The sequence below is a fragment of the Syngnathoides biaculeatus genome, chromosome 20 (assembly GCF_019802595.1).
Source record: "Syngnathoides biaculeatus isolate LvHL_M chromosome 20, ASM1980259v1, whole genome shotgun sequence".
Taxonomy (NCBI): Eukaryota; Metazoa; Chordata; class Actinopteri; order Syngnathiformes; family Syngnathidae; genus Syngnathoides; species Syngnathoides biaculeatus.
Window position 1 is genome coordinate 1,723,007 of NC_084659.1, and position 24,912 is coordinate 1,747,918.

Consider the following 24,912-nt stretch of genomic DNA (forward strand, 5'->3'; position numbering starts at 1 on the left):
TCTGGCCAACCTGTAGAGATCCTTTTCTCCTTCTTTCGTGTCCAACCTGGTGTACGTCTTCATATGCCTCTTCCTTAGCCTTTGCCACCTCTACCTTCGCCCTACGTCGCATAATGTATTCCTTTCGCCTCTCCGCAATCCTCTGTGTCCCACTTCTTCTTCGCTAATCTCTTTCCTTGTATGACTCCCTGTATTTTGGGGTTCCACCACCAAGTCTCCTTCTCCCCTTTCTACCAGAATACACACCAAGTACTCTCCTGCCTGTCTCTCTGATTACCTTGGCTGTCGTTGTCCAGTCTTCTGCTGTCCATCGAGAGCCTGTCTTAACTCTTTCCGAAAGGCTGCACAACATTCTTCCTTTCTCAGCTTCCACCACATAGTTCTCTGCTTTACCTTTGTCTTCTTAATCTTCCTACCCACCACCAGAGTCACCCTACACATTACCATCCTATGCTGTCGAGCTACACTCTCCCCTACCACTACTTTACAGTCAGTAACCTCCTTCATATTACATCGTCTGCACAAAATATAATCCACCTGCGTGCTTCTACCTCCGCTCTTGTAGGTCACTATATGTTCCTCCCTCTTCTGGAAATAAGTGTTCACTACAGCCATCTCCATCCTTTTTGCAAAGTCCACCACCATCTGTCCCTCAAAGTTCCTTTCCTGGATACCGTAGTTACCCATCACGTCTTCATCGCCCCTGTTTCCTTTACCAATATGTCCATTACAATCTGCACCAATCACAACTCTCTCGCTGTCTGGGATGCTCAGAACTACTTCATCTAGTTCCTTCCAGAATTTCTCTTTCAACTGTAGGTCGCATCCTACCTGTGGGGCATAGCCGCTAACCACATTATACATAACACCCTGAATTTCAAATATCAGTCTCATCACTCAATCTGATACTCTTTTCACCTCCAAGACATTCTTAACCAGCTCTTCCTTTAAAATAACCCCTACTCCATTTATCTTCCCATCTACTCCGTGGTAGAATAATTTAAACCCTGCTCTTAAATTTCTAGCCTTACTACCTTTCCTTTTTTTTTTCTTAAAGTCTTTATAATAATTCTTACCTTTGTGTAGAACACATAATTTATTCATTCCTTGTTGCCTCAAGTATTTCATTGAAAACGTCACGTTACAAAATTATCCAAGCAAACTTTAGTGTCTCTTTGTTGGATTAGGAAGAAATCCTGCTCGGATGATCCTCGACAACCATAGGTTCTTGATCCTCGACAACCATAGGTTCCGTCTTTCTGTGGACAGTCGCTTGGTTTTACTTCCCTGGTTGACAAGGACCTTTGGAATATCAAAATACTACCTCTTTGTTTGCCCAGATTCAACGCGGTTAGTCCAGCTCCAAACTAGGCATGTGTGGCCCATACTATCAGACGAAAGAGGCTTGCTTACTTTCTTGACAAAGATCCTAAGTTGCTTCAGACACTCAAAATGGCGGACAAGGGACTCCTGGGACTGTGGTGACGTCATCGGAAACCTATCCATTTGTAAGCTCATGAGCTCATTGGCCTAACCTGTGTTAATTTTTAGCATATTAACATGCAGTTCGGGGACTTATTAGGCAATAATTATTGTCATGGCACCTTTAATACATATTATCTGTCGTCCTTTGCTGCCAGTTAGGTGTGTTTTTTCGCAATTTTGTCACCGGTTTTTTTTCATTAGCCACGTAGCAGCATTGCTTCTGCTTCTACACGTCCTAAGAAGCCCTTATGAGGCATAAAGCTTGTCGAGGCACACTTATTAGATATTGGATCTTGTTCAAATGTGTGTTATTTGGTGTTTTGGGACCAATTGTGGAAGATGCCATGTCATTGGCCACATAAGTAAAAAACCATGCCTATTTTTTGTGTTGAGCACGTCCTGAGAAGGACATATTAGGCCCTAAACGTTGTGAGAGCAGACTTACTAAATATTATTTATCCATCCATACATTTTCTTCGCCGCTTATCCTCACGAGGGTCGCAGGGGTGCTGGAACCTATCCCAGCTGTCAACGGGCAGGAAGCAGGGTACACTCTAAACTGGTGTCCAATAATGTCCAATAACAGAACACCACTCGAGTTCTGATCGGGGGGGTGTTCTTCCCAATCACGCCCTTCTAGGTCTCATTGTCATTGCCCACGTGGGCATTGAAATCCCCCAACAGAATAATGGAGTCCCCAGAGGAGGCGCTCTCCAGAACTCCCTCTAAGGACTCCAAAAAAGGGTGGGTACTCTGAACTACCGCTTGGTGCATAAGCACAAACAACAGTGCAAGGACCCATTCCCCTACTTGGAGGCGGTGGGAGGCTACCCTCTCATCTACTGGGGTAAACCCCAACGTACAGGCCCCGAGCCGGGGGCCAATAAGTATACCCATACCTGCTCAGCGTCTCTCCCCGTGGGAAACTCCAAAGTGGAACAGAGTCCAACCCCTCTCAAGAGGAGTGGTACCGGAGCCCAAGCAGTGCATAGAGGCGAGTGTGACTATATCTAGTCGGAACTTCTCAACCTCACGCACCAACTCGGGCTCCTTCCCTGCCAGAGAGGTGACATTCCATGTCCCTAGAGCTAGTTTCTGTAGCGGGGGATCGGATCGCCAAGGTCCCCGCCTTTGGCCGCCACCCAGCTCACATTGCACCGGACCCCTTTGGCCCCTCTCACAGGTGGTGACCCCATGGAAAGGGGGACCCACGTTTCCCTTTCGGGCTGTGCCCGGCCGAGCCCCATGGGTGCAGACCCGGCCATCAGGCGCTTGCCTTCGAGGCCCACCTCCAGGCCTGGCTCCAGAGGGAGGCCCCAGTGACCTGCATCCGGGCAAGGGAAACCCAAGATCCAATATTTTCACTCATCATAGGGGTTTTAGACTCGTGCTTTGTCTGACCTCTCACCTAGGACCTTTCTGCCATGGGTGACCCTACCAGGGGGGCAAAGCCACAGACAACGTAGCTTCTAGGATCATTGAGACACACAAACCCCTCCACCACTGTCTAACTATTTGTACCACACTCAAACTAACCCACAGGTTGGTATTCTACTTTATGTGAAGTGGAAGACGAGGTTGCAGTCCTTACCTGTATTAATTGAGGACATGTAAACTGAATGATACTTTTGTCCAGTAAGTCACCAGAAAACAAGTCTGAGTCTTTTAAATCTTGGAAGAGCTTCATCCCAAACTGTGCATGTTGCCTCCTTAAAAAGCCCCACCAGTTCTCTATTCTTTGGTTGTTGCTCGATCCATACACAACATCTGTACGAAACGTTGTCCAGATGGTCATGCCTCAAGAACCTCTGCATTTGCTCAATGAAACAGTTCTCGGTGCAAAGGTCCGAATTAATTTGGACGTAATTCCCATTCCTTAATGACACCTCAATTATTTTCGGATCAGTGTTTGTTGAGTAAGCATGTAGCCATATCACCATGCGTGAAAACTCATCTATTGCACCATTGATGCAGATCCCATATGGTTTGAGTGTGTCATAGGACTCTAAATGCCACAGAAAATTTGGGCCCGGATTCTGGCCACAAAATGTTTGGGCCGGGATTCTGGTACACACGCCAGTGAAGCCGATTCCGGTGCCTCAGTTGTACACCATGCGGGTCCAGTATTTTCATCAGTCTCCTGATCGTCTCTTGAGTCATCACGCAACCAGCCTGAATACATTTCAAATGCATCATCTTGTATCCATGGAGCATACCATATCTGTCCAACTGATTATGGACAAACATTGCTCCATCGAGCAGATCTGAATGGGCTTTCCTCCTGAAAAAACGCAAAGTCTGGAGGTGCCTGCGTAAAGTCGACGAGTTAATAATGATACCATCTATGTGACTCAAAGACAAGAGTATCTCCCAGTGTCTCAAAATAAAATTTGATCAAAGTAAATAAGATGGCCATATTCCTTGATTACAGAGAAGTCACTTGCTGTTCACAGGTTCTCGCGCGAGTTCTGTGTGTCCTGATGAATCAGAAAAAATAGCCCGAAAAACAGGGAGAGAAAAAAATGGTCTGAAAAACAGGGGGAAAAATATTAGTCCAAAAGACAAAAAATATAGGCCAAAAAAACAGATTTTTTTTGTAATAGCCTGAAAAACAGGATTTGTGTGTGTGACTGCAATATGCTTTTGTATCATTTTACCCCTAGAGTTTTTCTTTTTTTCCCCACATCATTTGTCACTGATTGTGACCGTTCACAGTGCCCAGCTTTGCAGTTTTTCCACGTCAGCCTTGTTGCTATGGCCATGTTTTGCTTTAAGGTTAGCGTTTAAGGTAAGCATTTCTTTTTGGAGGTTTTCCAATGGATAAAAGACATTTCAATATTTTTTAAATGGGGGAAATAGATTTCATATACAAATGATGTAGACATGTTGTTTTAGGGGGTGTATTTCATTCAAGATCACAAATACACAACAATTTCAGTTCAAAGTCTAAGTTTCCCGACAGTCTGAGTTCAATCAAAAAATTTGATACAAACATCACAAAAACAGACAAAATGCATACATTGCTCAAAGGAAGTACGAGTCTTCATGGTTCATATTTCAGAAATAGGTTATTTTCTCCCCACCCTCCCCACCTCAAGATGGACCAATTGGGAAAGAATGAATTCCATTTTCAATGCAACATTTTCATTACAAAAACTGAAAATTAAAAACTACTGACATAGCAGGTATGGGAAAATATAGGCAATATCCTATAAAGTGTTAGTAATTAGTCATATTTTATATTTTGTAGCAGTCAAGTGTAATACCCTCATCTTCAAAATTAAAACATATCAGGAAAAAAAAAGATACAAAGGAAGCTTGCCCACAGAAAAATGTTGATTTTTCCCAAGTCAGTAACATAGTAACTGTTTTTTTAAATCTTCACATATGCATGAAAACCTTGGTTACCGTTATCACCAGCACACTTGTGTGTTTGAGCCAGAGACTTATAAGAGAATCTTTAACCACAAACTCAGCAGGAAAAAGGTTTCTCACCAGTGTGTATTCTTGTGTGTATTTGTAAATATTCCTTCTTAGGGAACATTTGGCCACACACTGTACAGGAAAAAGGTTCCTCAACAGAGTGTATTCTTGTGTGTGATTTTAAGGGTCCCTTTTGAGAGAAACTTTGACCACAAACTAAGCAGGAAAAAGGTTTCTCACCAGTGTGTATTCTTATGTGTATTTTTAAGTATCCCTTCAGAGAGAATGTTTGGCCACAAACTGAACAGGAAAAGGGTTTCTCACCAGTGTGCATTCTTGTGTGCAATTTTAAGGTTCCCTTCCGAGAGAATCTTTGACCACAAACTGAACAGGAAAAAGGTTTCTCACCAGTGTGTGTTCTTGTGTGTGAGTTTAAGTGTCCCTTCCGAGAGAATCTTTGACCACAAACTGAGCAGGAAAAAGGTTTCTCACCAGTGTGTTCTCTTGTGTGTCTTTTTAAGGTTCCCTTCTGAGAGAATCTTTGACCACAAACTGCACAGGAAAAAGGCTTCTCGCCAGTGTGTGTTCTTGTGTGTGATTTTAAGTGTCCCTTCCGAGAGAATCTTTGACCACAAACTGAGCAGGAAAAAGGTTTCTCATCAGTGTGTGTTCTTGTGTGAATTGTTTGAAAGGAACAAGGCTTCTCTTCTGTGTGTATTTTCACGTGTTGTTGACACTGAGACCGTTTCCAGCATTTGTTGGTACTGTGACATGTTATATCACCTTCAAACTGTTCATCATCATCATCATCATGACCGTCTGTTTGTGATCTTTCACAAAGGTCTCCCTCACTTGAGCTGTTCCTGCTTGGAGGTGCCGCCCCCCGTCTCTCTTCACTTTGACCTTCATCTTCACTCTTCAAATGGCCACCAGTGAATGGAAACTGGATGATTTTCTCCTGCTCTTCCTCTTTCAAGTGTAAAAGCTCTTCCTCCTCTTTGATGCGTTGCACCTCTTCCCCCTCCGCTTCCTCTTTGATGTGACGGGACATTGACTGGTGCTGCTCTGGATGAATATTTTCACTGACATCTGCAAAACAAATGACAAACACAAAGGGGTCAGATCTAATTTGTTTGCAAGATTGAACTGCAATGCAACTGCACACTGTCGTAGTAGAAATGGGCTATTATTACTAAGTAACTAAGTAATTGCGGCAGATAGCCACTGATACAATGACTTATGTCGTGATGAAGGACACAGGGCTCGATTTTAGCCACCAATAAAAAAAATCCAGAACTGAAATGGGGAAGAAGTTTACATGGTCCATTATTCATTTCCAAATTGTCTTATTTTTTGCTCAATACGATGAAATTGTCAATCCTTTTCAACACCATTAATTACTTTGGTTAATTACTAATTGCACTTGAAAACTTGCCCCCTTTTCATCAGAATCAGAATCAGCTTGGCCAAGCGTGTAAAAAAAATAAATAAAAAAAAAATTTGAGCAGTCTTTGTGTAACGTCACGGACGTGAAGACCAAATTCACTGCATAGCTGGAGTGGAAAATGTGATTGATTCAAGGGGCAGTATTAACTCATATTTTCGATAAGGTCCCATCCATCCATCTTCTATCGCTTCTCCGGGTCGGGTGGCAGGGGAAGTAGCTACAGTAAGGATACCCAGACTTCCTTTCCCCAGCCACTTCTTCCAGCCCTTCCGGAGGAATCCAGAGGTGTTCCCAAGCCACCCAAGAGACGTAGTCTCTCCAGTGTGTCTTGGGTCGTCCCCGGGGTCTCTTTCCAGTGGGACATGCCCAGAACACCTCACCAGGTAGGTGTCCGGGAGGCCTCCGAATCAGATGCCCCAGCCATCTCATCTGGCTCCTCTCAATGCGAAGTAGCAGCGGGTCGACACTGTGCCCCTCCTGGATGACCGAGCTTCTCACCCTATCGCTACGGGAGAGGCCGGACACCCTGCGGAGGAAACTCATTTCGGTTTTATCCGGGATCTTGTTCTTTCGGTCATGACCCACAGCTCGTGCCCATGAGTGAGGGTGGGAACGTAGATTGACTGGTAAATTGATAGCTTCGCCTTTCGACCTAGCTCCCTCTTTACCACAACGGACCGATACAAAGTCCGCATCACTGCAGACGCTGCACCGATCAGTCTGTTGATCTCCCGCTCCATTCTTCCCTCACTCGTGAACAAGATCCCACCTCCATCACTTTCAACTTTAGGTCACATTCTACCTGTGGGGCATAGCCGCTAATCACATAATACACAACACCCTCAATTTCAAATTTCAGCCTCATCACTCGATCTGATACTCTTTTCACCTGGAAGACATTCTTGGCTAGCTCTTCCTTTAAAATAACCCCGACTCCATTTCTCTTCCCATCTACTCCGTGGGAGAATAATTTAAACCCCGCTCCTAAACTTCGAGCCTTACTACCTTTCCACCTGCTCTCTTGGATGCACAATATATCAACCTTTCTCCTCATCCTCATGTCAACCAACTCTTGAGCTTTTCTTGTCATAGTCCCAACATTCAAAGTCCCTACACTCAGTTGTAGGCTCTGTGCATTCCTCTTTTTCTTCTTACAACGAATCCGGTTTCCTCCTCTTTTTTGTCGTCAACCCACAGTAGCTGAATTTCCACCGACGCTCTGCAGGTTAGCAGTGCTGGGAGCCGTCGTTGTTAACTCGGGCCACGACCAATCCGGTATGGGATTCTTTAGATAAACGCTCATATTTGTTTGGCACAGTTTTTATGCCAGATGCCCTTCCTGATGCAACCCTCTGCATTTATCCGGGCTTGGGACCGGCCTACAGATTGCACTGGTTTGTGCCCCCATAGGGCTGCATAATTTCCAATACCAATACCAACCAATAAATAACCCCTGGTTTTACACAAACTCGCATTCATTAAAGAAATATTCTCCCCAAAATTTATGTCTAATAAACCCTCCAATATGACATAATACTATTACATATGTTTTGGACATTAATAAAAAAAATGAAAATAAAGAAAATGTTTGAAATTTAAGCAAAATCTGGATATGTGAAAGCTTTCAGAGGCAGAAGCGGAAGAAACTTCCTTGACCCCGCCCCTGACATCACCGGTGCTTAGCATTAGAACCATTCGTTCTAACTAAGCCAAGATGCCAACGTGTTGTGAGCCAAACTGCAACAAAACTGAGAAAACCCACCCATATATGTCCTTTAACCTCCTGTGGGGTCAACCTGACAGGATAAAAATGTGGCTGTCACACTTGAGGCCCAATCAGCAGTCGGGGAAATTTGCACGCATCTAACCATTACTGGTTTTTAGCTGCCTAGCTTATAGCCTCATGCTGGTACTGTATAAGCAACAACATACTTTTATGAGGTGGCACGGTGGAGCAGCTGTATAGTGTTGGCTTCACAGGTATGAGGACCCGGGATCAATCCCGGACCTCCGTGTGTGGTGTTTGCATGTTCTCCCAGTGTCTGGATGTGTGTAACCGGCCTCCTGCCCGTTGACAGCTGGGATAAGCTCCAGCACTCCCGCGAACCTCGTGGGGCTAAGCGGCTAAAAAATGGTTGGATGGATATAAGTGTAAGTCCCCATTTTTTTTTTTTGCAATTTATATTCCAGCTATAAATAAACCATTAGATAGTCCTACACCATACTCGGAAAATAAGATCGCATTTTTGATAAACTTTGGACATAGCCCATAGCATTCCAAGACCGTTAAAAATGTGTACTCACCGATTTTCCAATGTATGGACCAGTGGTCCTTTCATCAAACTGTCATGGATCATAAGTAAATTGATACGTAACATGTCTTCGTCCAAACACACAACTTCGTATCTACAGTGAAGAAAATAAGTATTTGAACACCCTGCTAGTGTATATTGTAAGTTCTCCCACTTAGAAATCATGGAGGGGTCTGAAGTTTTGATTGAAGGTGCATTTCCACTGTGAGGGAGATAATCTATAAAGAAAAATCCAGAAATCACAATGTATGATTTTTTTTAATGATTTATTTGTGTAATACAGCTGCAAATAAGTATTTGAACACATATCTATCAGCTCAAATTCCGACCCTTAAAGACCTGTTAGGCTGCCATTAAAACTCCACCTCCACTCCCTGTGTAATACTGAATCAGATTCACCTGTGTGAGGTCATTAGCTGCATAAAGACACCTGTGCACGCCATACAATCAGTAAAACTCAAACTTGTAGCATGGCCAACACCAAAGAGCTGTCCAAAGACACCAGACAAAATCGTACAACTCCACGCGGCTGAAAAGGGTTACGGAGAAATTGCCAAGCAGTTTGGTGAAAAAAGGTTCACTGTTGGAGCAATCATTAGAAAATGCAAGAAGCTAAACATGACGGTCAATCTCAATCGGAGTGGAGCTCCATGCAACATATCATCTCGTGGGGTCTCAATGATCCTTAGATAGGTGAGCAATCAGCCCAGGACTACATGACAGGACTTGGTCAATTGCCTGAAAAGAGCTGGGACCACCGTTTCCAAGGTGACTGTTGGTAATACACTAAGACGTCATGGTTTGAAATCACGCATGGCACGGAAGGCTCCCCTCCTAAAACCAGAACGTCAAGCCCCATCTTAAGTTTGCCAATGACCATTTGGATGATACAGAGGAGTCACGGGAGAAAGTTTTGTTGTCAGATGAGACCAAAATGAAACTTTTTCGCCATAATTCCACTAACCGTGTTTGGAGGAAGACGGCAGATTAGTTCCATCCCAAGAACACCATCCCTACTATGAAGCATGGGGTGGTAGCATCATGCTTTGGGGGTGTTTTTCTGCACATGGGACAGGATGACTGCACTGTCTTAAGGAGAAGATGACCGCGGCCATGTTTTGTGAGATTTTGGGGAACAACCTCTTTCCCTCAGTCAGAGCGTTGAAGATGGGTCATGGCAGGGTCTTTCAACATGACAATGACCCGAAGCACACAGCCAGGAAAACTAAGGAGTGGCTCCGTAAGAAGCATATCAAGGTTCTGGCATAGCCTAGACAGTCTCCAGACCTAAACCTAATAGAGAATCTTTGGAGGGAGCTGAAAGTCTGTGTTACTGAGCGACAGTCCAGAAACCTGTCTGATCTAGACATGATCTGTGTGGAGGGGTGGTCCAAAATCCCTCCTGTAGTGTGTGATAACCGGGTGAACAACTACAGGAAATGTTTGGCCTCTGTAATTGCAAACATAGGCTACTGTACCAAATATTAACATTGGTTTTCTCAGGCGTTCAAATACTTATTTGCAGCTGTATCACACAAATATATCGTTAAAAAAAAAAAAAAATCATACATTGTGACTTCTGGATTTTTCTTTTTAGATTATCTCTCTCACAATAGACATGCATCTACGATGAAAATTTCAGACCCCTCCATGATTTCTACATGGAAGAACTTGCAATATAGCAGGGTGTTCAAATACCCATGTTCTTCACTGTATTATCTAGTGTCTAGGTAATGCAGACACGATCGCGATCCAAGTTCATTCTGATACCCTCCATTTTTTTGTTCAACCTTTTCAAACTCATGACAACACTGGCATTCCGCCAAAGTTGGCCTTAAGTCACAAAGAGAACACGAACAGAAGATCATGCACAAAAGAAACACTGAAACCTCATCTACTAACTTTTAATGTGTACTCCGATTCCCATTAGTTTGGAAAAAATGTTCTTTTCACTAGATATTTGTACTGTTGAAAATGTTTGTCTCAAATATGCAAAGTATAAATATATATACAGTTGATATATTTTAACCCTCTCTGGACTAAATGAAATTTTAGCAGAGAGAAAAATCTGATACTCCATTATTTGAGGATTTTCGTTATTCACGGCTGTGTAAGGAATATAACCCCGACAAATAACGGGGGAACGCTGTATTTTCAATTTTTCCTTGAGTGAATCTGTGACCACAAACAGTGGAAGTAGTATTTTCCTATGTGAACTGTCAAACTGTCAATTCCAAGTGAATCTTTAACCATAAACTGAGTATGCAAAAGGATTCTCACCAGTGTGTATTTTAATGTGTTGTTTGAAATTGCTCTTCGAAACTAAAGTTTTCCGGCATTGACAACAATTCCAGCATAAATTGGCAGTCTGACATATATAACCTTCTTTCAAAGGGACACCAGTGGATGGAACCTGGATGAGTTCCTCCTGCTCTTCCTCTTTCAAGTCTAGGAACTCCTCCTCCTCCTCTTTGATGCGCTGAACCTGTTCACCCTCCTTTTCCTCTTTGATGTGACGGGACACTGACTGCTGCCACACTGGATGAAGATTTTCACTGACATCTGCAAAAAAAAAAAAAAAAAACACACAAAAACATGTTGGTTTAATGTCATTTGTTTCCAATATTTAACTGCAACTGTAACTGCATGTTGTTGTTACTAAGTAACTCACAATTGCCACAGACAGCCACTGATATACTGATTTATGTAGTTAGGCGGGACTGAAGTTTTTGATGAAAGAAAGTCCAAGTGGCCTTCATTGTGTCTTTGTAGACCTAGAGAAAGCCTATAACAAAATACCAAGACAGGAACTTTGGTACTGCATGCGCAAGTCTGGTGTGGCAGAGAAATATGTTGGAATAGTCGAAGAATAAATAAATAAATGTATATATAAATACATACAATACAATACAAATACATAAATCTATGAGGGCAGCAGAACAGTGGCGAGATGTGCCATAGGTATGTCAGAAGAATTTAAGGTGGAGGTGGGACTGCATCAGGTATCCACTCGGAGCCCATTCCTGTTTGCGGTAGTAAGGGATAGGCTGAGAGGTGAGGTTAGAATGGAATCCCCTTGGACCATGATGTTCGCAGATATTGTGATATGCAGTGAAAGCAGGGAGCAGGCAGAGGAACAATTAGAAAGATGGAGGGACGCACAGGAAAGGATAAGAATGAAGATTAGCCAAAGTAAAACAGAATATATGTGCATGAATGAGAGGGGCGGAGGGGGAAGAGTGAAGCTCCAGGTAGAAGAGATAGCGAAGGTGGACAATTTCAAATGCTTGGGGTCAACAATGTAGTGCAAAGGTGAGTGTGGTAAGGAAGTGAAGAAACAGGTCCAAGCGGGGTGGAACAGTTGCCGGAAGGTGTCTGGTGTTCTATGTGACAAAAGAGTCTCTGCTAGGATGAAGGGCAAAGTTTATAAAATAGTGGTGAAGCCAGCCATGATGTACAGATTCGAGACAATGTCACTGAAGAAACAACAGGAAGCAAAACTGGACATAGCAGAAATGAAGATGTTGAGGTTCTCACTCGAAGTGAACAGGTTAGATAGGATTAGAAATGAGCTCATTAGAGGGACAGCCAAAGTTGGATGAAGACAAAGTTAGGAGAGAGCAGACTTCGATGGTTTGGACATGTCCAGAGGCGAGAGAGTGAGTATATTGGTAGAAGGGTGCTGAGGACGGAGCTGCCAGGCAAAAGAGCGAGAGGAAGACCAAAGAAAACGTTGATGGAAGTTGTGAGGGAGGACATGAGGACTGTGGGTGTTGGAGATTTAGATGCACGAGATTGGCTTAAATGGAAAAAGATGATACACTGTGGCGACCCCTTACGTGACAAGGCGAAAGGAAAAGAATAAGTAACTTGTATTATACATAGTCGCTTGGACAAATAGATTGTCATTCTTATGACGACTGTGAGAGCTTATCTCCCCTTTACCATAACACTAATAATTTAAAAAGTTCGTTTTTCCTTTATCTTTGTTCACCATGTTTCTCTGTGTAGTCCAGTTTTAGCTGTTCCGTCATTAAAATCAAAACACATCCACCCATCCGAACTTGAAAGCACAGGAAAATCACAACAAATAACTTTGTCCCCTCCACTCCCACCAAAGTATTTTGTGTTCTTTTGCACACAACTTCAACCGGAATCATTTTTATTTCCAAGTATGTCAAAAGGGTTTGCTTCTGGAGCCGCTCTTGAATGACAGGAGATATCAAATGAAAGAATATTCTTGAGACATTGTGAAAAAAAACAGCCATTGAGCAAAAAAGGTAGTCACTAATGTGGTAATGCCAGTAATGTTTTCCTTTTTGACAAATGTGCAAAAAGATGCAGGGTACCGAAGCAATGAGAGCAGTTTCAAATGACTAATCAAACAATCATCTATGTGGTAATGACCATTGAGAAAAAGGCACCATGACTTCCACAAATAGATGCAGCTTGAAGTGACAAGTAGTACGATAATCTGGGACAATGTCAACTGTGCAATTGTTGCAGATACTCCAGAGTGATGCAGATGCTATTCAGGCACATGAGTAGGCTGTATGAATGGAGTATACTTTAAAGGGCCACGGTCATGAAATGCAAGATTTTTAGTATGTTATTATTGAAAAAAAAAACAGCAGCCAGTAAGGACCCAGTCCTTTTTTCACCACAAAACATGATTTTGACATATACGGCTGTTTGTAACTCCCGGTATGAAAATCCTCTCGAGGGATTTGTTTTTGAGAAGCAGGAAGTCACGTACAGGGCAGTAGCGCACTCAAGCAGTTTCTCAGTTTATACTAGTTTTACCTGTTGGAAGGTAGCTCGCTTTTCCTTCGTATAAGACAAAATGCCGACTTGTTGTATTGCTGGATATTGTTCCAACACTCGGGAGGATGGATTCGCTCTTCATAATTTTTTCTGGTTTGTCGTGAAAAATGGATTGCACAGGTGCAAAGGACGAGAGCTTCGTGGGTTTTAAATGACAGGTAGATGTGTATACAGCTACTAAAAAAAAAAAAAAAAACTAGTTTGAAGGGGGCATAATATGCAAGTCAGGGGTGCTAAATGCGTCTGTGTGCATCGGAAGGCTTCCCTGTAGTAGCCGCTGAAGGACAGCCACTGGCCTTGTCGACATGGCCGAACAAGGCCAAGCAAACAGCCAGCCTTGTCGGCCGGGGTGGCTCGTCGCACCGCCGGGCCGCGGTGGAGATGAGCCACGTGGATCGGACGGTTTGGCTGCGGCATTGTCGTTGCATTGTTTTTATCAGCGCCGCGCGGAGGTGTATTGGGAGGGGGAGGTGAGTCTACTAAAATCGTGATCAGGGGCATCCCGTGTCGAGGATTCATAACGTTCGGTCCAAATCCTGCAGGAGGTGGCTCACTAAAGATAAAGTCCTCTTCCTCCACACATTGGCGGCATCTGCGCATGCCAAATTGCAAGTGCATTATGTGAAACGGCCATGTTTTAACCATTGCATTCAAAGATGTTTAGTTGTATGTTTGAACTGATAGCTGCTAGCGACATAAAAAAACCTCCATCTTTAAAGCCCATGTGTCATCCCTATAAACATTCTAAAATCGATATTGAAATGAAAAATACATACATTACTCACTTCAATATCCATATGAAAAAATAAATATGAGCGGAGAACGCGTCATCCGTGCACAAAGTCGCGTAAGTGTCATTCGACATCCAAGGGGTCGCCGTATTGGCTGCATCTCCTGCCATTGACGTCACCCTGGACATTTGCCATTGAAAACACGCTGTGGCCCTACTATGGGATACGCCCCTTCAGACACAGAAACTCTTTTCGAAGAAGAGAACATCTCACAATCGAGTGAAGTGTCTGGGGTAATATTACCCTATTGTTTCGACCCATATTTAGATGACATGCGGATCACTTCTAACAACAAACTCCCAGACAGTATGTATGAGCCAGCCCGGCCATAGCCGTGCTTATCCGTGAGGCACAGCTTCGGCGGTGGCTCGAGGGACGACGGCACAGACACATTTAGCACCTCTGACTGACAGACGCGGATCTTTTATGTTCTGAAAGGATTACGTCCTCCCCCCAACTATTGTTTTTTTTTTAGTAGCTCTATACACACCTACCTGTCATTGGAACCCATGAAGCTCTCGTCCTTTGCACCCGTGCTATCCATTTTTCACGACGAACTGGGTCTCTTGGAAACGTATGAAGAGTAAATTCATCTTGCCGAGTGTTCGAGCAATATCCAGCAATGCAACGAGCCGGCATTTTGGCAAACATGAAGGAACAACAAGCTACCTTCCAGCAGGTAAAACTAGTATAAACATACGAGAATGCTTGAGTGTGCTACTGCCCTTAACGTCACTTCCTGCTTCTTGTCGAAAACAAATCCCTCGAGAGGATTTTCAAGGCGGCAGTTACAAAAAGCCAAACACATCAAAATCATGTTTTGTGGTGGAAAAACGAATGGCTCCATACCGGCTGCCGTTTTTTTCATTAATAACATACTAAAAATTATCCAATTCATGACAGTGGCACTTTAAATATGAGTTCACATTCCCGGAAAAAAAAGTTGAGGCTTGTTGTCCAGAAAATACGGTAACCCTACTTGAGCCAGGGTGAGGGGAATACTGCATTCTATCTAAAAGCGTTTGGGAGGTCATAGAGAATGTGAATATATAATACGTATTGATCTAAAAAATTTGACCCCTGGAGTGGCATTATTCAGCAATGACTGTTCAAAAAGTCATTTTTGCCATACCGTCACATCGACCTAGTGGCCACTGTTTCTGTCATACAGTTGCTACTTCGCTGCCCGTCGTCGTCATTTTCAAATTCTGACCTCCTGATTAATTCAAACATGTATGGTTTGACGAGTTCAGGTATAAGTCGAAATCCTCCTCATATTCCAATAAACATGGAGCACACTGTTTTCCATTTGTCACTTCTTCTATCCCTTGGAGTGGACAGAATAACCGCACACTAGTGTCTTGAGCTTCAGATGTAGTCAGGGAGTGCTTAAAATGTGTAATAAAAATGTAATTTTTAGCTAAACTGGAGATGAAAACTTGCCAGAAGCTAAGTGTATTACATAAACAGTGCAAATATGAACTAGCTCATAACATCTCTGTCATCTGACCTTTAACTGTTTGATTCGGGAAGTGGCAGTCGTGGGGTACCCAGCCCCCTGTTTAGGGTGGTAGCGGCCACAACATAGCTCTGCCGCTCCCGAAGATCTATCCTGATTCTGATTAATGTTAATAACATTGTGTTGAATGAATCATCAAATGGGGCCCATAAATAAAAAGACAAATAGTCACTGCAATTTGACAGGCGCCATCGCACTCGCAAATCTGCACAGTCAAGCGCGAAAAATCACATATGTAAAATTTGTTACAAGTAGAAATACATAGATATTGAAAGAAGTCACTTATTTTGTGTAGTCTTGCGGAATGTTCCCTCTCAGCTGCGCCACTGCGCAATTATTGCACATTCAGCGCACATGAAAACCGATCCATCGCAGTGAACCACAGCCTGACTTTTTTTCTCAACACAGAAGCACAGGGTCTGATAAACTAGCACTGCTGGTTTACCTGACTCCACCCCCCTTCTGGCTCTTAAAGGGCTACACTCAATTACAAACACCACCAGTTAGCAACACAGTCTGGGAAACGTAGAGCAAAGAGAATTAGACATGCTGCTTGTGTTTACTCTCGATAATAATGGTAAAATTAAAAAAAAAATTAAAAAAGTGTTGTTGCTTTAATGAATGTTGGGGTATGTGAATAATAGAAGAAAAAGTGGTGAAAGTGGATGAGATTTTCTCTTTTTTTGAGTAAAAATGATCTGATCTGAAGCCAAAGTAGAAAGCACAGGATGAGATGGTGTATAATGTTGAAATTCCACCTTGGCACATCCTGATCGAGGATGAAAGCACAGACAACAGTGCACAAAAAGCTCATTCCCGTATTTTAAATATAGGAGGCAACATAACATAACAACCTTAAACTTCTTAGGAGCATCATTCAGCTTTCAACATGCATTGCTAAAGATATTCTGCAAGCAATAATTCAGTTTTACAAAAAAAAAAAAAAAAAAGACGGGGATATCATTATAGGTTAAAAAAAATTAATAAATAAATGAAACAATGTTGGAAGCGGGGCAGCACGGTGGGTCAGCTGGTAAAGAGTTGGCCTCACAGTTCTGAGGTCTCGGGTTCAATCCTGCACCCGCCTGTGTGGAGTTTGCCTGCGTGGGTTTCCTCCTGGCACTCCGGTTTCCTCCCACATTACAAAAAAAAAAAAAACAACCATGCAACATTAATTGGACACTCTAAATTGCCCCTAGGGGTGATTGTGAGTGTGTCTGTTTGTCTCAATGTGCCCTGCGATTGGCTGGCAACCAGTTCAGGGTGTACCCTGCCTCCTGCCTGTTGACAGCTGGGCTAGGCTCCAGCACTCCCTGTGAACTTCTTGAGGATAAGCGGTGAAGAAAATGGATGGATGGAAGTTGGAAGCGACCTTTCAAATTAATAGTTCATAGTTGGCTTGGTTTGGTTAGCAATGTATTTTTTTTGTTTGTTGACATTTTCATTGTAAGTTTGCAAAAACACAAAATTGTTCTTAAAAATGTTCTGATGGGAATGTAAATGTTGTAATCTAAATCTTTGAATAAGCCATCTAACTTCAACAGATGACACTGATCTGACCACAGTGCATACGTCTGATGTTGCTCACAGTGGTCAAGGGGAGGGGTGGGGGGGTGGCTCACGGGCTTAGTGTGTTTGCTCAGACATGTAAAAAAATAGAGGGAATGTTGGTCTTGACATTAATTAACGTATTTCATAAACATTGGTCACAAAACAAGCCTCATCCTAAACAATCAGTATTCACCCAGAAACAGGAAATGCAAGTTAACCGTACTGACCATGTTCGGAGGTTAGGCCGAAAGTGCATGTTCAGAGCTGCTTCACGTATTAAGTTATCAACATCATGAACCATGTCAAAGGAAATTCAGTTACACTGAAAACATTTGTGATTTAACACAGGTAATGTTTCGGTATTTAACTATAATAAGTATGAGATTGTGATTTACTTTGACTTGATCTGAGTTCTCACATTGGACTAGACTGTCCATATACAGTATCTAAATGCGAACGGTCATTTGCAGTGTCAAATTATGATTATGGTATTAGGTAACAACTACATACTCGGAAAAACAACTAAGTTATTTTAAGGTCTTGAAATTCCATCCCTAATCACACCCATAACTTTATATTGCGGGCATGACAGGCCACACCTGTAGATTTTTCAAATGTGACTGACTGAAATATCATTAGTTAAGAATGCGTGCAATAGTGAACTAACCTGCTGTGCGTAGCGCAATACGAGGTTGCAGACTGAACACAGCGTCCAGCCATTGACTTTGTGGCTTCTTTTCCTCTTTTGGTCCCCAAAGTTCCTCCTCAGATGCTGCTGTCCTCTTTGCAGACATTTTCACACGATGGTCACAACACTTTCTACCTTATGATGGAAGGATGAGAAAAGCAAGTGCAAATCGGTCATGTGAAATTCAGTCACTCTGGTTTGATGAGCGCATGCCATCGTGCTCGTGAATCTGCAAAGTTGAGCACGAAAAATCACCTGCGTAAAATTTGTTAAAAGTAGAAAAAGATAGATATTAAAAGATTTTATGTAGTCCTGACATTAATTTACATGTTTATTTCATAAACGTTAACTGAACAAGCCTACTCTTAAACAATCAATTTTCACTCGGAAACAGGAAATGCAAGTTAAACGTACTGACCATGTTCGGAAGTTAGGCCAAAAGCACATGTTCAGAACTGCTTCACGTTCTGAGAGAGCATTTACGTTGAAAGTCATCAACATCATGAGCCATGTCAAAGGAAATTCAGTTACACTGAAAAGATTTCTGGGATATAACGCAGGTAATGTTTCAGTATCTAACTTTTATGAGTATGACATTATGATTTACTTTGACTTGATCTAAGCTCTAACGTTAAATGTGAATGGTTATCTTCCCCGTGGTACCGCGTTATCTTGAAGTTGAAAACTTTTCTCCTCTACATGCTTTAGTAAGATATATATTATCTACTGCTAGCTTTCATCAACAGATTGACAATAGATACAGCCATAATTTATGTTCTATTATAATAATACATCACAATTGCCGACAGGAATGTTTCTTACAATATATCATTTGTAGGGTTAGGGTTAACCTAACCCTGAACTAAACAGTCAGCATTTTCAAAACAATGCAGGTATAGACCGTTTGTGTTAATTCCTTGACAGGCCAGTGCATTTAACTTTCCTTCAGATAAAGTTTGTGAGATCAAGAATCTTTATTGATAGAAATTTTTAAATACAGTTTTATATCATGTTCTACTAATATATTGGAAATGATCACTTCTGAGTTTGAAATTTTTGTTTTTTATTTTAGTTATGCATTTCTTTCATTTTGTTTTTAATTTACAGTTATATTATATTAATCCTGTAAATGACTTTAAGGTCTTGAGATTCCATCCCTAATCACACCCGGAACTTTATCTGCGGCCATAACTGGTGGACCACACCCGTAACTTTATATCTGCGAGCGTGACTGACCACACCCGTACAAACGTGAGTGACTGGAAATAAATAATTTAGATAAAGACAAAGATTTGGACACTGTGCGTTCAAAAGTACGTGAGTTAAATGGCAAAGCACCGATGTAAACAACAAGAAAACAGTAGAACCTGTAAGTATGCTTTGTGTAAAAAAATAATAAAAAGAGGAAGACCTCATTTGCGAGTAAAAAAAGAAGCTGAAACATTACCGACACCGTTCTCAAAACGATTCTCAATTCAGATTAGAATAAAAAAAATCATGAGTCACGAAACAATTGTTACAAAACATTGCCTGCGGCAAACAAAGCTGCTAGCTAGTGTGTGCATGTTAGATATTGTGGTCCAAGTCCGTACTCCACAGTTCTGCGAGTTTTTTCCCCGTTATATTTGGGTTAATATTAGATATCGCGGTGCCCATTAACCACGTAGGTGGCTGGAAGAAAAACACTTTACCTCAGCAAACGCGTCTCTTTGTTAACAAGCTAAACTAAGCTAGGACGAGACGACTCCAACTGGACACGAAGATTCCACGAATGTTTTAGTCTACTAAAGTCGTAATCTGGGGCGTCCCGCGTCGAGGATTCATAACGTTCGGTCCAAATTCAGAAAGATTTACTAAAGCACGAACAAGCATCCACCTGAGAGTGAAGAAAAGAGTGCCATTACCCATGAGCCTTTAGGGCAGAACTATTTAAAGCGACATACCACCGCGAGGGCTGTCAGGTCCTTGTGAGGAAGCTGCAGGCGGCTTGATGACGGTTCGTTCCGTGTTCACCGCTGGAACGCTCCCCGTTCGTTTGAGTTACACAGTTGCTGCGTGTCGTGTCATGAGTGGCAAGCCAAAACACGAAGAGTCAAAAACATGACACCTAGGACAACGGAAGCTATGAGTAGCCAAACTTTTCAGTGCCTCACAGCGCATCAAATTTTACTCCAGCAATACAGTACATCATCAGAAACTATTGACTCTGAGGTGTAACGTCAAATATGACTTAGCATAGTTCTTGTAAAAAGTACAAAGCTTGCTAGCGTTCTGCTTGATGCCATTGAAAATTGATCATGCCCGTTGAGCATCGAATTGCGTCATCGAAGTGTTTACTAACGTGCAGATGACCTCCGAAACAAGTTGCATTTGGGAAACCACGAATTCAATAAATTTTGAGAACCCAGTATTCGACATTGATCTAAAAAAAAAATACTTGATCGCGCATACACATCGAGTGGTGTGTCGATTGGTTGAACCCAGTTGGCCGCCATCTTGGTACTCCCAATTTGTGTGGAGGACATGGTTTACGACAGGTTGGATTATGGAGGGTTTTTTCCTCAAAGTGTGGCATTTAGAATAAAAACTGGTCATGCGATTTTTCTGGTAACATGAAGGATTTTTAATTCGATTTAGTATTTATTTAAATATTGGTATTTGTATTGAAAAAAATCTAATGAGTGGGTCCATCACTATATGCAATTTATTCCTGATTGAGAACATGTATGCGTCCAGACTTTTATACGCAACTTTTCTGTGTAAATCTCGACGATTTACTCCCCAGATACGTGTATATCCAGTTGTGCAAGACTGAAGCGAATTAACAGTGAAATTTCTTATCGGCGAAAAAAATCAACTTCGGCATTAAATATGGATCCTCTATGCCAAGTGTCTCTAATTTTCCACATACCTTCGTTTATTATCACCTCCTAAATGTTTCGTCTCAACATAATTAACTTGCAACAATGCTTTGTGAGACGATGTGATAAAAAAAAATCATGTGATTTTATGACGTGGAGAGTAACTCCGGCTGTAAAGCGGAAGAGTGGGGTGCGAATCCCCGACGGGAAGTTCTCGAGTTTCCAATTAATATTGCATGTTTTTGGATGTGGGAGGAAACCGGAGTGCTCGGAGAAAACCCACACAGGCACAGGGCGAACGTGCAAATGTAGTCCACACACTCTGGCATAAGGGGAGACTGGACACAGAGGTTGCTGTCTGAGTGGTGTTTTATTCCTGCATCATTTGAAATAAAATCAAGAGTGTGAGCTTCATGCCATCCAAATAGAGGATGACAATTTTTGGGAATTCCCGTGGGTCACGTGATTCCCGCGGGATTCCCACGGGATGGGAGTAATTTTTTTATTAATCCCGTGATCGGGACGGGACGGGAAAAAAGCAACGGGAGCGGGCAGGAGAAGGAACGACATTAATACATGATAATTTTCAGACGTGTTAAACAACCAGATGAACAGATGCGTCCATTTTTGTAGTCATCTTTCAGTGAAAGACAACACTCTTTTGACCGCGCTCGCAACACAAAAGAACTACAACAGTGGTTTGAAATCCTGTCACCTCCGAAAGTGAAAAGCGACTCGGAGTTTACACCGACCGAATGTCAAAATAAAAAATGCAACATTTTTTCAACATGTTTGGTTTTATTCAAACGGGAGCGGGACAGGAGTGGGAGTAATTTTGAGTGGGAGTGGAATGGGAGTAGGAGTCATTCTACGGGAGTGGGACAGGACAGGATAGATTTTTTTTTACTCCGACCGGGATTGGGACGAGACAAGATTTTTTTCTCTGGGAGTGGGACGGGACAGGAGTGAAAATCCGCTCCCGTGTCACGCTCTAATCCAAAAGGCCACCCCTCGCAATCAGATTCGTGGCCGACTGACTCGAGACGGGGCTGATTTACATAATTTCCACCAATTTCCAAAATAAAAGCGATGACTTTCCAAATAAAGAAAACATAAAATATAATGCCAAAATAAATAAACATGTCTATTGGAAATTAAATTATAATAATGAAGATAATCCAAAATAGAATGTGAGGGCTTTTGGTGGAAAAAAAACAATATAACCAACTCTCTTTTCTGTTACACAAACTCCACATAGCCGTGGCTGGGATTGAATCCTGGACTGGGAGGCCAACACTATCCAGCCTCTCTACCGTGCCACCCCGTCACAAAAATAGTATAGAATAATGCTGTACATGTAGAACCACGTATGTCTGGCATTAAAATGAGAGGCGAGTTCCTTATTTTGGAGGATGAATGTTATTGTTACCATAGCAAACAAATTCATCGATCTTTAGATTCCAATACGTCACTTCCACACCGGAATGCAGGTTGTCGTGTAGCGATGCAACACACCACTTTATTCCTGCTGTGACCCTGATTTGAAGGAGTGTTACTGCGGAAACAACGCAGGGTACAAACTAGGATGCGATCACATCTTGGTGGAAACTGCCACGAAAGTTGACTGTCGAAAACTTGTGACTGCAGTAAGAATGGATTGTGAGCCACAACCTGTTTAAGGACGGTCAGCATTTGTCCCTGGTGGTCTGTTGTCAGAGTTCCTATTCCGGTCAGGCTGCGTAAATTTTCGAGTTTGTTTTGTCAAGTGCTGTTCAACATTGACAATGCTGTGAGTTGATTTAGCTTTGTTCTTCTCTTAATGCAGCCGGATTTGCGATCTTGTCGCTGCCGTAAAGGAACATGAGTAATAGATCTTTCACTTTTTTTTTTTTTTTTTTTGAAGCAGAGACCATCATCCTGAAGCAAATCTTCCTGAATTTGGACCAAATGTGAATTCTCGACATCGGACGCTCCTTATCAGTGCTTTAGGGGACTAAAATCTCATTTCCTGTCTTCGTGTCCGGTTCGTGTCGTCCTCTTTGAAGCTTCTTGGGGTATTTTATCTTAGTTTATCTTGCTAACAACAAGAGAGACGTTTGTGATTAACACTTCGCTGAGCAGAGCTCAAGATTGAGGTAAAGTCTTCTTCTTTCCGCCTGCAAACTCGATGTATTGTCGAATAAAATACTGAAATGTGCTTCGGGGGGAATGAATAAAAGAAACGGACACAAACCGCACTATTCTATCAACGTAATTTGTCTGAAATTCAGAAATAATAATTATTTTCTGAATCGTCATGCATGTAAGTGGGAATTCGTCTTTGTTTCTATGTGCCCTGCGATTGGCTGCCAGCTCCTCGTGTGGATACGTGGCTCATAAAATGGTTATGGATTTAATCTATATTTTGAATCATTTTTTTTAGAAGACTGCGCGTCATGTTTCAGTCTTCATATTTAATAATTTTACATGTTGGGTTTGCATTTGCTTTTCTCATCTCCAAAGTGAACGTCGTGTGAAAATGTCTGCAGGAAGAGTACGAGGAGGAATTTAGGGGCCAAAAAGAAGTGAAGGAGCCACAACGTCAACTATTGGACGTTGCGTTTAATCTGCAACCTCGAATTATGCTACGAAGAGGTGGTTGGTTCACTTCTTTTTCACTTGTTGCATGCATTATAAATATAAGGATATTGCAATGTTTTTTTTTTATTTAGGTTATCTGATGATACATTTAGAGATCATAGATTATAAAATGATACATATGGATAGGTTTCAGATGACGTCACCACAGTCCCAGGAGTCCCTTGTCCGCCATTTTGAGTGTCTGAAGCAAGTTGTCTATGTCAACAAAGCAAGCAAGCCCCTTTCGTCCGATAATAATGGGCCACATATGCCCATTTTGGGGCTGTACTAACTGCGTTGAAACAAAGGTAGTATTTTGATATTCCAAAGATCGTTGTCAACCAGGGAAGTAAAACTAAGCGTCTACCACCGAGCAGGATTTCTGCCTGATTCAAGAAAGAGACACGATAAAGTTTGCTCAGATAACTTTGTAATACGTAACGTTTTCAATGAAATACTTGAGGCAACAAAGAATTAATAAAAGTATGTGTTCTACACAAAGGTATGAGAGAGAATTCTTTATTATAAAGACTTAAAGATAAAAAAAAATGACTTACATTTGTAACTGCAGAGTGCCGTAACCAGTAAGACTTCTCTTCTATAACTGTCTTGTTATCCCGTAATTTTACTGAAGCCTCGACTGCAAAAAGGGCAGTCACGTGTGAACACACTTCTCCAAAACCGGCCAAACAAGTACAAAGACCGGAGAGAACACAGCCATCTTTTTGGGATATGATCCAGGGACGTAGTAGTGGATCGGTAGACCTCTGAGAATGTCTTGCTTGAGCTGCCATTACAAACTGATTACCGATCACCCGTTGCCGTACATCTTGAAGCCACCCACTTACAAAGTCATTATAGGCTTATAGAGACTTGTAAGCCTTTAGTTCATCAAGGGTGTATGCGCTCACAACGATATCGGATATGTAACGTCAGGGTAGCCTTCCACATCGTCACTCCATTCACACGCTTGAAATCCATGTGGATCTTTCCCGCTGATGTCCTTCAATTTCTCCAAGTATCTGTCTCTGCATAAAGCACCAAACGGGTTTTTGTCCACTACGTTTGCATTTGCTTTAAACGATGTCATAACTTTTACACTTAACGGAAAAATTAAGGATGGAAAAAACTTCACGCTTCACCATTCATTTATGGCCCCTGAACTCTAAGATACACAATATGGCATCCGTCTCAAGGCATGATGGGTCATCGGAAACCTATCCATTGGATTACAATAATTTCTTCACCCAGTGATGTTTTATTGTACCTCAGTTTCTTTGAACCCAATAATTGAACCCCATTAATAAAATGAGAAATTGTGGGAAATAGTTTTGTAGCCACGCATCCATTTTCTGACCCGCTTATCCTCACAAGGGTCACTGGAGTGCTGGA

General features: G+C 42.1%; 2 protein-coding genes across 23 annotated transcripts in view; one reads left to right on the top strand and one right to left on the bottom strand.

The window, feature by feature from the left end:
* LOC133493295 (uncharacterized) overlaps window positions 1-24,912 on the top strand; it is a 65,712-nt gene that overhangs the window by 4,169 nt on the left and 36,631 nt on the right. The window contains exons 1-4 of one of the 15 annotated variants that reach the window (XR_009792918.1): window positions 22,211-22,690; window positions 22,805-23,036; window positions 23,404-23,535; window positions 23,613-24,063. The exons of 1 other annotated variant lie outside the window; for it this stretch is intronic. Coding sequence is in view for 8 of the 14 variants with exons in the window: in XM_061806523.1 (XP_061662507.1) it covers window positions 23,523-23,538 (16 nt within the window). In the remaining 6 variants the exon portion in view is untranslated. Of the gene's footprint in view, window positions 1-22,173; window positions 22,691-22,804; window positions 23,037-23,403; window positions 23,539-23,612; window positions 24,064-24,912 lie in introns of those variants that run through there. 13 more of the 15 variants (XR_009792919.1, XR_009792921.1, XR_009792920.1 and 10 more) reach the window with 13 other exon arrangements.
* Window positions 4,362-24,807, bottom strand: LOC133493291 (gastrula zinc finger protein XlCGF57.1-like). 8 transcript variants are annotated; one of them, XM_061806503.1, is made up of 6 exons: window positions 24,078-24,806; window positions 19,984-20,147; window positions 19,732-19,916; window positions 18,020-18,171; window positions 11,050-11,229; window positions 4,362-5,997 (listed from the first exon to the last, which is right to left on the bottom strand). In XM_061806503.1, exons 4-6 carry the CDS (start codon window positions 18,144-18,146, stop codon window positions 4,958-4,960), a joined length of 1,347 nt encoding a protein of 448 aa, XP_061662487.1. In that variant the 5' UTR covers window positions 18,147-18,171; window positions 19,732-19,916; window positions 19,984-20,147; window positions 24,078-24,806; the 3' UTR covers window positions 4,362-4,957. The 8 variants fall into 8 exon arrangements, with proteins under 8 accessions (XP_061662487.1, XP_061662486.1, XP_061662490.1 ...); XM_061806502.1 differs by having other exon boundaries at window positions 18,020-18,175; XM_061806506.1 differs by lacking the exon at window positions 19,732-19,916 and having other exon boundaries at window positions 24,078-24,807.

Excerpts from the sequence above, each read along its gene's own strand:
- LOC133493291 (XM_061806509.1), bottom strand. The coding sequence starts at position 18,146 with ATGTCTGCAAAGAGGACAGCAGCATCTGAGGAGGAACTTTGGGGACCA. Across the intron at positions 11,230-18,019 it reads TATTGCGCTACGCACAGCAG|ATGTCAGTGAAAATCTTCAT; the intron begins GTTAGTTCACTA and ends TTTTTTTTGCAG. Across the intron at positions 5,998-11,049 it reads TGGTGTCCCTTTGAAAGAAG|ATGTCAGTGAAAATATTCAT; the intron begins GTTATATATGTC and ends TTTGTTTTGCAG.